The sequence below is a fragment of the Mus caroli genome, unplaced genomic scaffold, assembly GCF_978045245.1.
Source record: "Mus caroli unplaced genomic scaffold, Mus_caroli_1 scaffold_13, whole genome shotgun sequence".
Taxonomy (NCBI): domain Eukaryota; kingdom Metazoa; phylum Chordata; class Mammalia; order Rodentia; family Muridae; genus Mus; species Mus caroli.
The window spans coordinates 102,943,194-102,958,362 of NW_028227268.1; the positions used below are offsets into that span (position 1 = coordinate 102,943,194).

A 15,169-nucleotide genomic window follows, 5' to 3' on the forward strand; every position below is an offset into this window, starting at 1 on the left:
TGTGACCTGCCGACCCTGCCTCTGACTTCCCTACCCTGTTTTTCTGTTTTTAAAGATAGGGACCCTCATGTGTCCAGGGTAGAGCTCAAACCTCTCAACCTTCCCACCATTCCCCGATGCCTGCCCCTTCTCAGTGTAGACATAGCTATGGTCCTGCCAATGGTTTCAAGGGGCTTTAGGGGCTAAGGCTGATCTTGTCTTTGTAAACCTGGAGGCTTAAATGCTTATCAAAGTTACAACACTAATCAATAGCAAATGCTCATTATGTTGGATATGAATGGGAGACCCTGGTTCCCAGCTGCCTTGAGAGGTACCCACTGGACCTCCGGATCATCTGCCCTGTGGAACTTTGCCAGGCCTTCCATGGCAAAGGAACCAACCCAGGAAGCCTCAACAAGAGAAGCTAGAAGTTCAAGGTCAGCACAGTAGCAGCTTGTTCCACCGAAGGCTTTAAGGCAGGCTTCCTTGCTGGCCATCTCCGTTGTACCTTGACCTGTGGAAATGCTGTCCTCCCCTCTGCACTTGTTTCCATATGGCCTCTCCATGCCTGCATGGCTCATCTCGCTTAGCTAAAGACTGTTACTTAAGGAGTCACATTCTGGGGTACTGGAATCCTCCACGTTCCAAAGCAGATTTAACGGAGGACGTATTTTCCATTCTCTCATCTCCACCTCTATAGCTTCACAGGCGAGTTGTCACGGAGTGCCTGGACATCCCCACCCCAATTAGTCCCCGAAGATGGTAGGGTGGTCCTGACTGGCACGAACACGTGGTACCGAAGCCACAAGGACAAGATTGGTGACACACTGACACAAGAGGCAGTTGAGGACGAGAGGGTCTAAGTCAAGAGACGTAGAGACGGGGAGGTGTGAGAGGACAAAAAGGCTAAACTGAGGGGCAGGCTTACTGCATGGCAGCTGAGCTAAACCTGAGTGGGCCCAAATGGCTGACTGGAGAAGGCCAGGTCCTATGGAAAATGGCCAGTGGAGAGGCACACTACTATTGGACAACAAATTCTGGAAGCCCTAGGATTTCAACTAAAGCCCAACAGAGGCAGGGGCTACCACAGTTGTGATGGGGGGGGGGGTAGGGGGTGGGCGGGCGTCATCTCAGGTTAGTAAGTGGTAAAAGCTCTGGGAAAATCCTGGTAAAAATGATGTGTGGAGAGAGCTCTGTCAGAGAAGGAAAAGGAAGCCAAGGGCTGGAGAAGGCTGGGAGAGCAGGAGGGATGGTGGTTTCAGAGACTAAGGAGGCTGAGGATGCCCAAGGACTAGCATGGGCAGAGCATACTGCACCCACCTTAATGGGACCGGTCATGACACGAGCTGGCGGTACTCTAGTCATAAGAAAACTGTGAGCATGTTTCATCTTTTAACTGTTTATTGTATAATATAAAACTACAAAAGACTGCTCATTTCCATGTACATTTAATCTGTCCAATTGTTTAGAATACAGCCTGAATGAATCTATATTGAACACAGCCCTCTGGGTTCTGATGTGACGTCTGTAATATTGCATAGAAAAGGCACAGCTCTCAGGTCTGTGGGGAAAGGTCACACCTCCTTCCTCAAAACCCACGCACCGACACGTCCCCATGTACACTGTCACCACTTTAGCTGTACATATGGATTACTCTTCTCTCCCAAATTCCCCAAAAGAAGTCTAAAATCTACACTGGCTTTGTTTGCAAGAGCATTTGATCCTGGCCAAGAGCCATGTAGAGTCACCCTTGGAAGCACTGGAGACAGTTGCACACGGGCGGATGCACACCCTGCTGGCATCCAGGGGCCGGGCAGCAACAAGAACCAATCACTTACAGCTAGGGCAAGTCAAATATGCTCTTTCTGCTATTTTCAGAAATGTAAAAAGGTTCAATCTGTAAGAGCAAGGTTTCACAATTAAGACAATTCAGAGAGTAGAGTAGCGATTGCTGCACAAGCAGTCTTTGTGTCTGTCATTTAAGAAGGCTGCCCTTGCAGTGTTCATAATTCACTGTTTACTGCAAAGGTGGTAAGAAATTTAGGCTTTAAAAATGATCCGTGAGTTGATACTTTGGCTCTTTGGAGCTTACGTCGTAAAGAAATTTTCCTTGATTGACCTCAGGATGGTTGGGGCTATGGCGATAGAAAGCTCAATTGCTAAAGACACTGGAGTGGTGTAGGAGTCTGTGGCCATTTCTCACCCTTTGGTATGAAGGTGGGTGCCTGTGTGTTGCCCTTCCATCATCAAGAGAAAGTGCTACTAAGAAAACTTTAAAAAATTATCAACTCTTTTATGCTTGATTTTCTTAAAAATTTGGAGGTATTAAAACATTCCTCATCCATACCTTTTTGCATATTTTAAATAGACCCATATTGGAGATGAGAGTTAAAAATGAATGTGGACTGTATCTGATGAAGAGACAGGTGGGGGCTGGCTTGGCTCCCCCTTTTAATACATACAGATCTACATCCCTACAAGAAATACATTCCTACCATACATTCTGCACCATACCACCAGGATGTTATTAGAGTGCCACAGTAAAATAAATATATTTACACAGGAAAAAAAAAGAATAAATAACTTATGGGGTAAACCATCCCTTTAAGTCCCTCAGGATTCTGCTCTCACCTTGTCACGTCATTGCACGTCATTGTCAACAAGCTCGTCAGGCCCAGGCACCCCAGGCTGTCTGCCTGGCTCAGATGCCACAAGACTGTCTTTGTGAAGGTGAGCCGCTACTGCCAGGAAACGTCTAGAAGCACATTCCCCCACTCAAACTGGGACTGGGAGCTCTCACTCTGGTTCCAAACTCTTCCCTGTTGGGACATCGCTTAGTATAAACAGGACACAAAGACAGTCTTAACTCTTGGTGGGCTTGTTCTTCCTGAAAACAGGGCCGTTAGCTTCCCATGAATGTTTCAGGAGTTAGCACTCTGCCTGCCGGTGTTGGGGGTGGGTGTTTTGATTTTGAAGCCCAGCCTTACAAATGCACTAGAGTTGGAGAACCAAGTTTGGGCAATGCTTCTCTGTGCTTATTTGAACTGTTGCCCAACATATGGGATTGTTTAAACACATGATTTGCTAATCCAACAAAAGTACAGTTGTTCTAAGTTACTGTAAATCAGTTTTTGACAATGGCAATCAACTGCTTTGTGCCATTTTTTGCTGGGAATAATCAACACTACTGTATATGCACATGTATGCAGATGTGTGTGGCATGTGGCCAGTTCACAGGATCCTCCAGTTCTAAAACACACAGAGTACGGGCAGACCTGCTCTCTATAAGACAGACAAGTTCTTAAGATGGACAGGCACAGAGACACTTGCAAGTGTGCACGACAACCTCCCCTACATGTGGTCCCTGCCCTACAAGAAAGGAGACACACGCGTGAAGGGGTCGGTGAAAGGCTGGAGGTGCCTGTGGGAGCACGGCTGGATCAGCTTCCCGCTGCTCCAGAGCTGACAATCAGCCTGTCAGACACATTCCAGTGAAGAAAAGGTAAAAAGGTGTTAGTCACACCATCCACAAATCCTCTGCTTGGATGAGCAGTTCCTTCATCACAAATGCATTTGCTTGCCATGTGCATTATAAAAATAAATCTATTTATGGCTTGTTTTAAAGTGCCATTTATAAAATTTATCTTTTTAATTGGCCAGAAAGGCCCATTTTATCCATGGCAAGAAGTGAGCAGAATTGGTTGGTGACTGTATATTGACAAATGACCAACAAAGACAACCAAAAACAAAAACAAAATCCCATAATTTAAGTTTTTTTAAATAAATATAAAAGTTATTTCTAAAGAAGCCATATAGGTTGTAACCTGCACTCAACAGCTCAAATACCACACTGCAAGAGCGAGCCATGAAACAGAAAGGTGGATTCAGCAACAGGCCTGATACACTAAAACAAACAACTGCATCTCACGAGTGCACGTGTTGGGGGATCACTAAAGAAAGAGCTGCTGGAGGGGCCAGCACATGGGGGTAGGGGAAGGCCAGAGACGTGCATAGAAATTCCTCTCTATGTATTTGGGAATAACAGCTTTGTAAAGTGTAGTTAAATTAGCAGTTAATTAAGGAAAGCAACCAGATTGGACACCATGACATAAGGCGGTGGACTGTGGCTCTAGTCACAGATGTCAGGAGAGAGAGCGCGTCCCGGCTGGCGGAGGTGCGTAGAGCTAGCTCACTGTGCTGATCAGAAAGATGCCATTTGCAGCTCTTAGCAACAGAGGGAACAAAAGCTCCAGGGAAAGGACATGGGAGAGGCAGCTCAGCAGCGCGATGGATGCCTTCTAGGGAGACCTAAGTACTGAAGTAGGGCTCACCTCCGGCAAAAGGACATGGGAGAGGCAGCTCAGCAGCGCGATGGATGCCTTCTAGGGAGGCCTAAGTACTGAAGTAGGGCTCACCTCCAGCAAAAGGACAGTTGCTTGTTGTAAAATTTTGTTGTGTAAAATTGTGGTCTCATCATAAAAGCTATGCCAAAAGACAAAGACTGGGGTTTTCATTTTAAAAAAATTAAAATAAAAACAATTAAAATAGCAACTTGGCATAAATACAGTTTTGTTTTCTTTTTTATCCCCCTGTTCCCCCTCCCTCCCCACCCCCACCTTGAGACAGGGTTTTCTCACTGTATAGTTCTGGCTGGACTGGAACTCACAAAAATCCACCTGCCCCTGCCTCCCAAATGCTGGAATTACAGGGGTGTGCCACCACACCCTGCTGAGTCCACTCTTAAATAAGATGATGCAGCCTCTCTGTTCAAAAGAGGGAGCTAAGGAGCCTGCCACATCAACTCCACCCTCCCTACCCCAAGAAACACAGCCATATCCCCGCCAACTGCTTAATGCAAGTTTGATGAGCAGACAGGGCTCTGGCTTTGGAAGTCACAGTGCTGGCGGGTGACCGTGCCAGGGGCTGGTGCTTGTGAAATTTGGGTGTCAGATCACCTGGCCCTTTATGAAAGCGCTGTGTGTATTTGCATTGGGGACATCAACTGCAGACTGACGTGGTCCAGTTCTCTCTTGCACCACACACATATAAAACATTACAAGTCCTATAAAAGTACAAGGGCAACTTGTACATCTCATGTTTGCAGGAACTATGTGAGCAAATCCTATCAAAATAGCTATTTCATAGGTATAAACAGCATTTGTGTTTAGAAAAACAATATCATAAACTGCAGAATCTGTACAAAAATATAAAATAAATTTGGGCAGCAGTTTTCTAAACAGCCATGTAAATGCAACACTTACGAGTAGTTAATGCCTCTAAAAAGGCTGAATTGCCAAGTCAACTTACACAGGGCAAAACGCCAGAAAAGGTACTGAGATTATCCAAATAATATAGATATATATTCTTTTTTTTTTACCTCTTGCAATAAAACTTATAGAAAAAATAGACAAATATGCACATGCAATTTACAGCTTTTCCAACTTAATCCTTGTGCTTCACTTGAACTGTTCATGTTCACCTTTCAACATTAGCAACACAGTCTTCAAATGTCTTCTCTCCTACGCCAGGGCAGCAGGGCTCTGAGGAACCCACTCAGAAGAGTGTGTTAAAAGTGGGCATACTCGAATGAAGGCACTCCAACTCTGCTTGAAGAAAATACTAGTGTGATCCTTTTGTAAAATTTTCTTTTTCTCTGAAAAAGGCAAGCAAGGGTCCATGCACAGTGCGGAGAAACTGTCGGGGCTGCAAGGGTGCAGGGCCTGGCTGGGCGCAGTCACGTGGGCCCAGGTCTCAGGAGCCAACAAGCACCTCCATGATGTGGTCCAGCTCCGTGAGATCCATTTTGAAAGGCTGACTTGGGGCAACAGGCTGATTGCTATAAGGAGCCAGGGTCTTGAGGAGGTCATCAGCTGACACAGGGGCCATCTTTGAGGCTGTCCCCGATGCAGATGTGCAGGGGTCAAAATCGTACATGGATGTATCAATGTCAGCAAACAAGATGTCATCCAGGGTCAAGTCTGTCAGGAAACCCGTGGACGTTGTTATTTCAAAATTCCCAGGCAGAGAGTCCATGAATCTTGAGTCATCTGTGCGGCCTTCCTCGGGCCCCTCAGGTTTCTGGACACTGGACTCACCGGAGGTTCCTTTCGAGCCCTCAGAGGCTGCTGTGTGGGCAGCCTCTGTGGAGGTAGATGTGGGACAGAGCTCCTCGATCTCATCCAAGGCGGAGGAGAAGCTGTCCTTCTCTGCTGGGAGAGCTGGAGAAGAGAGTCTAGTGGGAGCTGCAGGGTGCATAGCCTGCAAAGTGCAAAAAGTGTCATCGTCGTCCTCGAGCAGGGAGGCAGGGGTGAGGCAGGCCTCCAAGGGTGTAGTGCTTCCGAGGTCACAGGGGTGAGGAGCAGGAGGCGGGGCCTCCTGGTAGCTGTCGCTCAGTGAGTTGCTCGGCTGGGAAGAGGGGGTGAATGCAGGCCTCAGGCTGCCTTCCTGCTTGAGTTCCTCCTGGATCCGCCTCAACATGTTGTTAATTAAGACAGTCTTCTGCAAGCTAGGCTCTGTCAGAGGCCTGTGGTTATACAGTTTCATAAGGGAAATGTTGAAGATAGTCTGGCGCTGTAAGGTGTAAGACACCCTGGATGGACCGTCGGAGGGGGACACGATTTTGCCTTCCAGCCCATCTTCATGCTCATCAAACTTCCGTTTTCCTCCTTTACCCAACATATATCTACAAAGGAGAAAGACAGAAAGTAGCATGAATCACATGAAGGCAAATTTCCACCATGAAGATGCTGACTTAGGTTAGGGAGAGGAGCAGCAGGTGGCGTTAGTCAGGAAGACCCTGTCCACAGAGAAGTAGGATGTCCACCCTTGCATGCCTGCAGAGCAATTTTTATCACTAGGTAATCCTGGCCAATGTACTGTGTGAGTTAAGTGTACAACACAACTCAGAGAAGTTAGGAGTTACCATGGAAACCATGATTTTTACTTTCTCAGCTCATGCGTTTGCATGCCTAACATTATCACACGGGTTCAATTTCCCTCCCCCAAATGGGTTTATTTTTAAAGCTTAAGAACATACAATGCATGACCTCAACAGACAGAGGTATTATAAATTACAGCTTGAACACAACTCAAGTCAGCGAAAGCATCAAGTTAGCGAAGGAGAACACACACAATTCTGGTAGAACCGGGTGTACTCTCAAAATGCTTCTTCCTTCCTCACGTGCACAAAGCCTTCTTGCCTGTCGGGTATCCACAGAGACTGAGCTGCCACTGCCTTTCAAGTGGTTCCTGGCCTGGGGTTCTGCTTGGCTTAGTTTCCCAGCCTCAGCTGTGATTGGATAAACTGCTTCAGGACGAAAGGAACCTGCTCTGATTGTAGGCTCTGCTACCGGGGCACCAGACACATGTCATAACAAACACCTACTATGACCTCAGAGATGCCTGGGTATTTGAAAGACATAAGGGACTCTATCCCAGACCCTGAGAAATGTGATGAGGTCCCTTTGTGAGAACTGCTGTCTGTCTTTCCGGATGGAGGTCTCTTTCAGAACAGCAATCCTCCCTAGCCTCCACAGTTACTGTCCCCGTTTCGGAACTTCTGCTATGAAAACCTCTCAGAACCAGCCTTTGTCTCATGATTTCTTGGTTTTCTTCTTCTTCTTCTTCTTCTTCTTCTTCTTCTTCTTCTTCTTCTTCTTCTTCTTCTTCTTCTTCTTCTTCCTTCTTCTTCTTTTTTTTTTTTTATTTCTAGGCAGGCTTTCAATATGAATATTTGGGTTGAGTTTGTTAATGGAACCTACCAGGTGTTGGGTTTACAGCCACTCACCACCACACCCAACCAGGTTAGCCTGCTGTCTAACCACTCAGTCAGGAAAGCTTTCCTCGCCCAGTGTGGTTCTCAGTAAGCCAGGCCCACTGCTAGCCCACTCACCCTAAGTCCAGCCCTCTCCAAAGGTGCTGGGCAGTCTTGTTTCTTACAGCAGCACCTCTGCAACCCTCACGAATGCCCAGTCCACATCTACAGACCACAGGAACTCCCTCCTGTGGTTCACAAGCCTTTTGAATTTCAAATCTGAGCCTAAAGGGAGGCCAACACAACGAATACACTTCACAGAAGTTTCTTTTAATACCCTGTTTAAAGGGGGGCCATGTTGTCCACCCCATAAAGCAGCCAGATTCTGGCACACAATCCCATAAAGGATGTCTGACTTCCGATGGGAGAAATGAAGACAGCTGCAGCCTATCCATGCCAGTATCGGTTTGAGATCTGTTAATGCTTATAAAGAATGTGGAATTACTTGTATGGAACCATTTCCCCTCATTTCATAAGCATCAACAAGATGGGTTATCATCGTTAGGACCAGAGATGTACTACCATAGTAGTTTTTCAATAATACACTGCTTTTGAAAATTCTTTTAAATTAATTTGTTAAGCTGGGCAAAGTGGCACATGCTTTGATCTCAGCACTCAGCAAGTCAGAAGTTGGCAGATATGTGCATTCCAGGACAGACAGGGCTCCTTGGAGAGATCCTGAGCTGGGTTTGTGCATGTGTGTGCATGCGCATGTACATATGGAAGGTCGGGGGCAACTTGATACAGTTAGTTCTATCTTCCCTCCATGGGTCAGTGAGCCATAGAGGTTCTCTCAGCAAGTACTCCTGAGCCATCTTGATGGCCTAATAACATATTTCTTTAGAGATAACTGCTACTTCCATAGTGGTCACACCTAGGGGCTGGAGAGATGACTCAGGGTTCAGAGCACTTGCTATTGCTGAGATTCAGGGTTCAGTCCCTAGCACTTCCATCGTGACACACATCTATCTGGCATTCAGCAGAATTCCAACAGCTGACAGCATCTGTGGAGAGAATTCCTGACTTCAACATGAGCAGCACCTAACTTCAATTAGAATGACCCACCTGGTCTGAGCTGCATGCTCACCCTGGTGCTTTAGGAAAACCTGTGGACATCTGTAATGCTGCCTTGAACAGGAGGTGAAGGGCCCTGTGAGTAAGTCCTGAGAATAGGACTAGGTAAACAAGTTGAATATTGGGTGTTTTTCAAGTATATAAATAAGGACCTCTGATGGAGTATGTCTCAAAACAGGCTTTCTTTCTTTTTTTTTTTTTTCTGTTTTGTACTGAAGCAAACAAAATTGGCTCCATGCACCCAATGCAATTGCAAAATGTACACAATCTAGCTAAGTCACATAGAAAAATAAAAATGCAACAAAATCAAGGCAAAGAATGCCAAAGGTAGCAGCATTGCCATTTGCCTTCAGCTCCGCAGTGACGGGCAGCACCTCTCACTCAGAGGGCTTTGTATAACCCCAATCTCCTTAAGCAAGACATAATGTAAAGACCCTTCAAGAACGAAACAGCACAGCAAACACCCCTTCTGGTGGATCTGAGCCTGGCTCAGGACTGACTGGGTCAGGGTGGCCAGCTCCGCGGAAGCCTCTTTTTCCTCAGACACTCTGAAAAAATAACAATGCTCTTTAAGCACTGTCAGAGAGGCACGTGACCTTTCCAAAGGCCTCAAAGGAGGGCAGACTGCAGAAGCAGTATCAGGAGCTCATTAAGGGATTCCTGGGAAGGTTACCCTCTGGAGTGGAAGGGCTCCAGAGTCAGGGCCCTCTAAACAAGCACTGGTATTAGCTTGCTTCCTGGGCTACCTGGGCTTTGGAGCTCCCTTACACGCCTCCTCAGCTTTCAAAGAAGGAAGTCTTCTTTCCAGACAAAACCCCAAAGATATTCCCAGGGCTCAGGGCTGGGCTGGAGACACCTCACACAGGGAAATCAGATGGGTGACTCCTTCCTTACATCTCCTGTTACCCAAGCCTAAAAACTACCAACAACTGCTTTTCTATTGAACATCCATTGGCTCTTACGATAAGATCTGAGATCAAATATGGTCTCTTCCAAATTGTTAGGAACAAAATCCTGACATTCTAGACTCAAATTGAGGTCTGGGTTCAAACTTAGCCTCACTCATGCTGGGCATATGCCCAGACACTGAGCCTAGTCAGTACTCTGCGAAACTGATCCAGTCAATACTAACTGTAGCAAACTAAAATCTGAAAGAAAAGAACACAAACAAAAACGATCCCTGTGTGTGCCAGACATGGCCTCCAGTTTACTGCTTCTCATCAGGAAAGGACCCTAAGGCCCCAAAGCTACATTCTGTTTAATCCTAGCACCAGGAAGGCAGAAGCAGGTGGCTCTAGACCATCACAACAACCACAACCACAACAGCAGCAGCAGCAGCAGCAGCAGCAGCAGCAGCAGAGAGATGATATTTTTTCTAGGCTGATGCCCCAAAGTAATAAGTGTCAGCACAACTTTCCTCCAGAGCGTCAGAAAACGTTTAACCTGCTGCCCATGGTTCCACCATTCCAGGTCCTGAGTAACTAACACCTCAGGAAATGTGAGAGGACTGCAGCTTGAGTGCTAGGCAGAGACCAGGCTTGGCAGCCCTGTTTGCACGACTGTCAACTACCTCCAGACTGGAAGGCCCCTAAAGGCACAACACTGTCTTGTTCACCTCAGCACTCTCCGTTTAGGGACCCTCCCTGACACCAAAATGGTCCTCAATAAATGAACAGTAAGTGGAACAAATGAAGAGACAGAGGGCCAGGATGGAAGTGTGAAGCAGAAGCGGAGAGCTCTGTATGTGGATACGGTCCTGACTGGAGGGCAGGAGAGGGAGAGCGAGCTCTAGCCTGGAGACACCGCCTGTGAGCCCTCGCATTGACCTCACTCTCCCACTTAGGTGAGGACCAGCCTCAGCTGGGGGCCTGTTAAAGCACAGATGCGGGGCTCTAGGAATCTGTATTTCTGAAGTTTCCAGGGGATGCTAGACTGAGGACCTCAGAATCATGATTTCCTCTGGTCTTTGTCAGGCCATCTTACACTAAGCCTGAGCACACTGTACTGTACTCGCTGTCCTGACAATGAAGGCCCCCCATTTTTCTGTTTCTAAGTGAGAAGAGTAAAAAAAAAAACAGAACAAAACAAACAAAACAAAAAAACCCAAAAAACAAAACAACAACAACAACAAAACCCCAATTGAGTAGCATTTTATGACTACAACTGACAAGTGACCATCTGAGCTGGCCTGCTGACTCCTACACTAGCCATGGTGCACACATACTTTACGACAGCCCAATCTCAGCCCGAGAGACAAGGCTCAGCTTGCGGTCACGGGGGCTATGGGGTCTCGAGGTGACTCTTGTGACCCTTAGTGACTAGCTGAAATGCCTCATGCCCCATGCCCAAGGTCTGAAGATTACTACAAGTTATACCTGTGCACAACTTCATTGTTTTAACAATGTCTGTCTTTATTTTTAAGGCATTTAAACTCCCCTCCCCATGTAATTAGAATTTAAAAGTTACCTATAATTCTTTTCCAGCTATTAAAATATGATATCTTCCATTTTTTTTAAAAATCACTGTCCTTTTAGTGTTATATGGACTGTCAAAATTAAACACCTATAATCTTCATGGAACAAATAGAAAAATCTTCTCTTACAAGCAACCATTTCTGTTATCTCACCACCAACAAAATCACTGCTTTTACTGCAGACTTTTAGCACACAGCCCAGGATAGACTGACTGCACGGTGGGAGCCTTCTCCTGCCCATGAAGACTGGCAGGCTCTGTGCACGCACGTCAGAAAGAGATGTAAATAAAGTCTGTTTTAACACATCCATCCCGAACAACAGTCATTAGACCCGACAGAAGAAACACAAAAATTCCTTTACTTCTTACTCAGATGGGGTCAAAATTGACAACTGAGCACTAATTCCAAGGAAAGGAGATGACATCTTGTACAGGTATCCTCTTTGGACAAGAGGTAACAAATCTCATATCCAATTAAAGCTCAAAGAATAGCTGAGAGTGAGCAGAGGCACCTGGTAATCAGACGCAGGATGGGCGGCAATGCTGCAGGACAAATGTGTACGTGCTTAGCATCTGGGATGGAGTGCAGTCAACAGTCACTGTGAGACACCCCAAGGTTCACTGATGGGTGTCTGGTACACATTTCCTCTTGGACTTAGAAACTCAGTTTGCATTTTCCAGAGGGTATAGCACAATTAAGTGACATGTTTTCTCTTCTTTAATTTAATTAAATTAAAAAAGATTTAATTTTAATTTATGTGTATGGGTATTTTGCCTATATGTATGTCTGTGAACCACTTGCTCAACTGGTGCCCAAAGAAACTAAAAACAGGTGTCAGGTCTCCTGGAACTGGAGTTAACCGACAGCTGTGAGCTGCCATGCTAAGAACCAAACCCAGGTACCTTGGAAGAAAACTAGAGCTTTTAACCCTGGAACCATCTCTCCAGCCCCAACACACGATTTTTCAAAAGTCAATTACAGTGCCAAAGCAATCTATGAAGCCTTCAGGTGGGCCAAAGAAGTGATAGGAGGAGCACTGGGATGTAGCTCTTGAGGGATGACCGTATACTCTGACACAAACCTTGTTTTCCTGTACAGATCCAGTGTGACCCGCAGGCTGCTGAGAGACCACCAGCAATGCTGATCCCACACCAGGCCTCTACACCAACTTACTACTTTTTATTATTTTTATGGATATTTTGCTTGCATGTATGTCTGTGCACCATATGCCTGCCAGATGCCCAAGGACACCCAGAAGAGGACCCAGATCCCTTGGAACTAGCATTATGAATGGTTGTAAGCCATCATGTGGGTGCTAGGAACTGAACCCAGGTCCTCTGGGAGAGTACCCAATGTTCTTAACCTCTGAGCCATCTCTCCATCCACACCCACCCCAATGTACTACTTTTGAAGAAAAAAGGAGCCAAGAGGGAAGAGAAGGCTCCCAAGAGAACACCAGAGATTTCTCATCTGCATCTGGTGCTGCCAGAGGCCTAGGTTCTTGACTTGTAACAGTTTCCCTTGAGTGAGTAGCAGGGGAAAGCACGTTCCTAACTCAATCAACTGTGTGGTAGAATTCAGTCTCAGAGACAGACCGGGAGGGGCAGTAAAAGCCCAATAAGGGAAAATTCCTTCTGGCAAGTGAATATAACCTCCAGCTGAATAGAGACCTATTATCCCAGTTGTGCCTAGCCAATCACCTAGTCCTGGGACCACCTCTAGGAAAGTCAGCTCATACCTTTAATCCTAGCACTGGGCAGGCAGATCTCTATGAGTTCAAGGCCAGCCTGGTCTACATAGGGAGTTCCTAGCTGGTCAGGGTTAACTACATGGTGAGAGCCTGTCTCAAACAGCCAAAAAGATAGGTAGAAGACTCTCTTTCTTTTAACAAGATACTGTACTCTTCTTTGTCATTCCTGCCCTCAGCCTAGTCCGTCCTGGCCACCATGAGATCACTGGGTCTGCTGCCATTTCTGAGGCCCAAGGCACAAAGACACTCTTCCTCTTCTCTCCCTCCCTCTCTCTCAGATGCTGGTCAGAACCTAAGGATGCTCTTGCCTGATACCTGGGCTTCCTCATTCTTCCTAAAGCCTTCCTCCCTGCCTCTTGGCTCCTTGCTCTCCGTGTATCTGACCTCCACGAGGCGAGGCAGCTTTGTCCCTTCTCTCCTTTCCCCTCCTGTGGGTAGCTGTCAATGACCCCACCCTGGGGGTTTTCTTTTAAACTCTAGCTGAACTCATTCTCACATTCTTTTATTAGTGAGAGTAAGACCCCTCCCAGGGGCAACCCCAGTTGCACTTTATCAACAGTGGCTAAAGTGGGGCTGGAGAGAAATTGTGCAGAAACAATTTCTGAAATGGAATTTTCTCTGTTCCTTATCTTCACTCACCTTTGGTATCCTGCTTTTGAAGTGAGCTTCTGTCCTCGACAGAACACTAGCCTGGCCTTCCCTGCAGTATGGCAGTGAGGAAAAACCCCATCTTGCGTTAATGGGAAACCATACTGGCTCAGATAGCTTTCCACAAGTAACACACCACGCCCAGAAGAACACACCACACTAAGAAACCTGCTCATGGCTAAGCTTTTAAAGCCCAACTTCCCCTCAAGGCACAAGAAAGAGACCAGAAAGACTGAACTGCTAGGGAAGTGGTGGTCAGGGATGCTGGCACAATCCTAAGGGAAGCTACAAGAAACAGAGCAGCCTCCTTGTCCTGGGCTGCAGCCAGGCAGGAAGTTACATGATGGGGGCAGGGGCTGGGGTTGGGGGTGGCATCAGGCAATCTTCAGACACCAGTGGCAGTCCCTGGCCCAGGGGAGCAACAGTCCGACAGGGCGAGAGGCTCTGACACTTACAAACAGGGAAAGACAACAGCACCCCACCCCTTTCCACCCATGCTAGTGACACACCGTGAGGCCGTCGGGATCTGGAAGGTCTTATTTTTAAGCTAAAGCCTTCCCAGGGTTTCCGAGGTCTCTGCAGTAACATCCATGCTAATTGGTAAGTAAGACAAAGCCTCCCTAACAAATCAGCACAGTAATTACAAAGCCACTCTCCAGATCAGGCAGTCCCCGTGCTCACGCTGCCTGCTGTAACCTGACACCCACCCGTGGCTCCACTCAGTCAGGCCCGAGGGCCAACCCTGCCCACCCAGCCAGCTGCAAACTCTCTGCCCCTCCAGAGGGCCACCATAGGCCAGGATACAAGTTGAAGTGGCCAGGATACCAGGCTCTGTGCTTATGACACAACTTTACCATGTGGGGTTGTTTTCTAATGTCTACAATTAACAAATTTTATCATTCCTCTTAGGATTTTCACTATCAGCTAAATTGGATACAATTTCTAATGCTGGCTTATCAAACATAATCGTTTCACGTGAAAACAAATGGAATTTTAACAGGCGACAACCAATTACACTGAGTAAACAAGAGTCAACTTCTAGAAGTGAATGTTTCTTTAGAATAACGAAAAGAGAGATAAGGAAGAATAAAGTATGTCTTAATTGTAAAAATCTGAAAAGCAAAAATGGCTTTTAAAGCATGTCAGCAGTGGGATGTGTTTCTAATAGCCACTTGCTGGCTTTCTGTCCCCTGGAAATTTTAGGTTGCAACCCCAGTGAATTGAGGATATCAGCCATCTTCTAAGGCTAACGATGGAACTGCTAACAAGTCCTCTATTTCACCCCAGAATTCTGGCTTAAGGCAATGTCTAAACTTACAGTTTCACAGATACAACATGATTTGAGGCCTCAATTTGGCTAGAAAATACACCAGAATGGTCATGTAGATAAAACAAAATCAACAGAGCGCTGGTTCCTTTAGAGCTGGGTGAT

At 46.5% G+C, this 15,169-nt stretch overlaps 1 protein-coding gene across 4 annotated transcripts in view; it reads right to left on the reverse strand.

Annotated features, from left to right (window-relative positions):
* Positions 1-1,374: 1,374 nt before the first annotated feature.
* Sertad2 (SERTA domain containing 2) overlaps positions 1,375-15,169 on the reverse strand; it is a 106,848-nt gene continuing 93,053 nt past the window's right edge. For all 4 annotated transcript variants that reach the window (XM_029483675.2, XM_085829092.1, XM_021176433.3 and 1 more), the window contains one exon: positions 1,375-6,661. In XM_029483675.2, the coding sequence (XP_029339535.1) occupies positions 5,731-6,657 (927 nt within the window). In that variant the 5' untranslated portion in view covers positions 6,658-6,661 and the 3' untranslated portion in view covers positions 1,375-5,730. The remainder of the gene's footprint in view (positions 6,662-15,169) is intronic.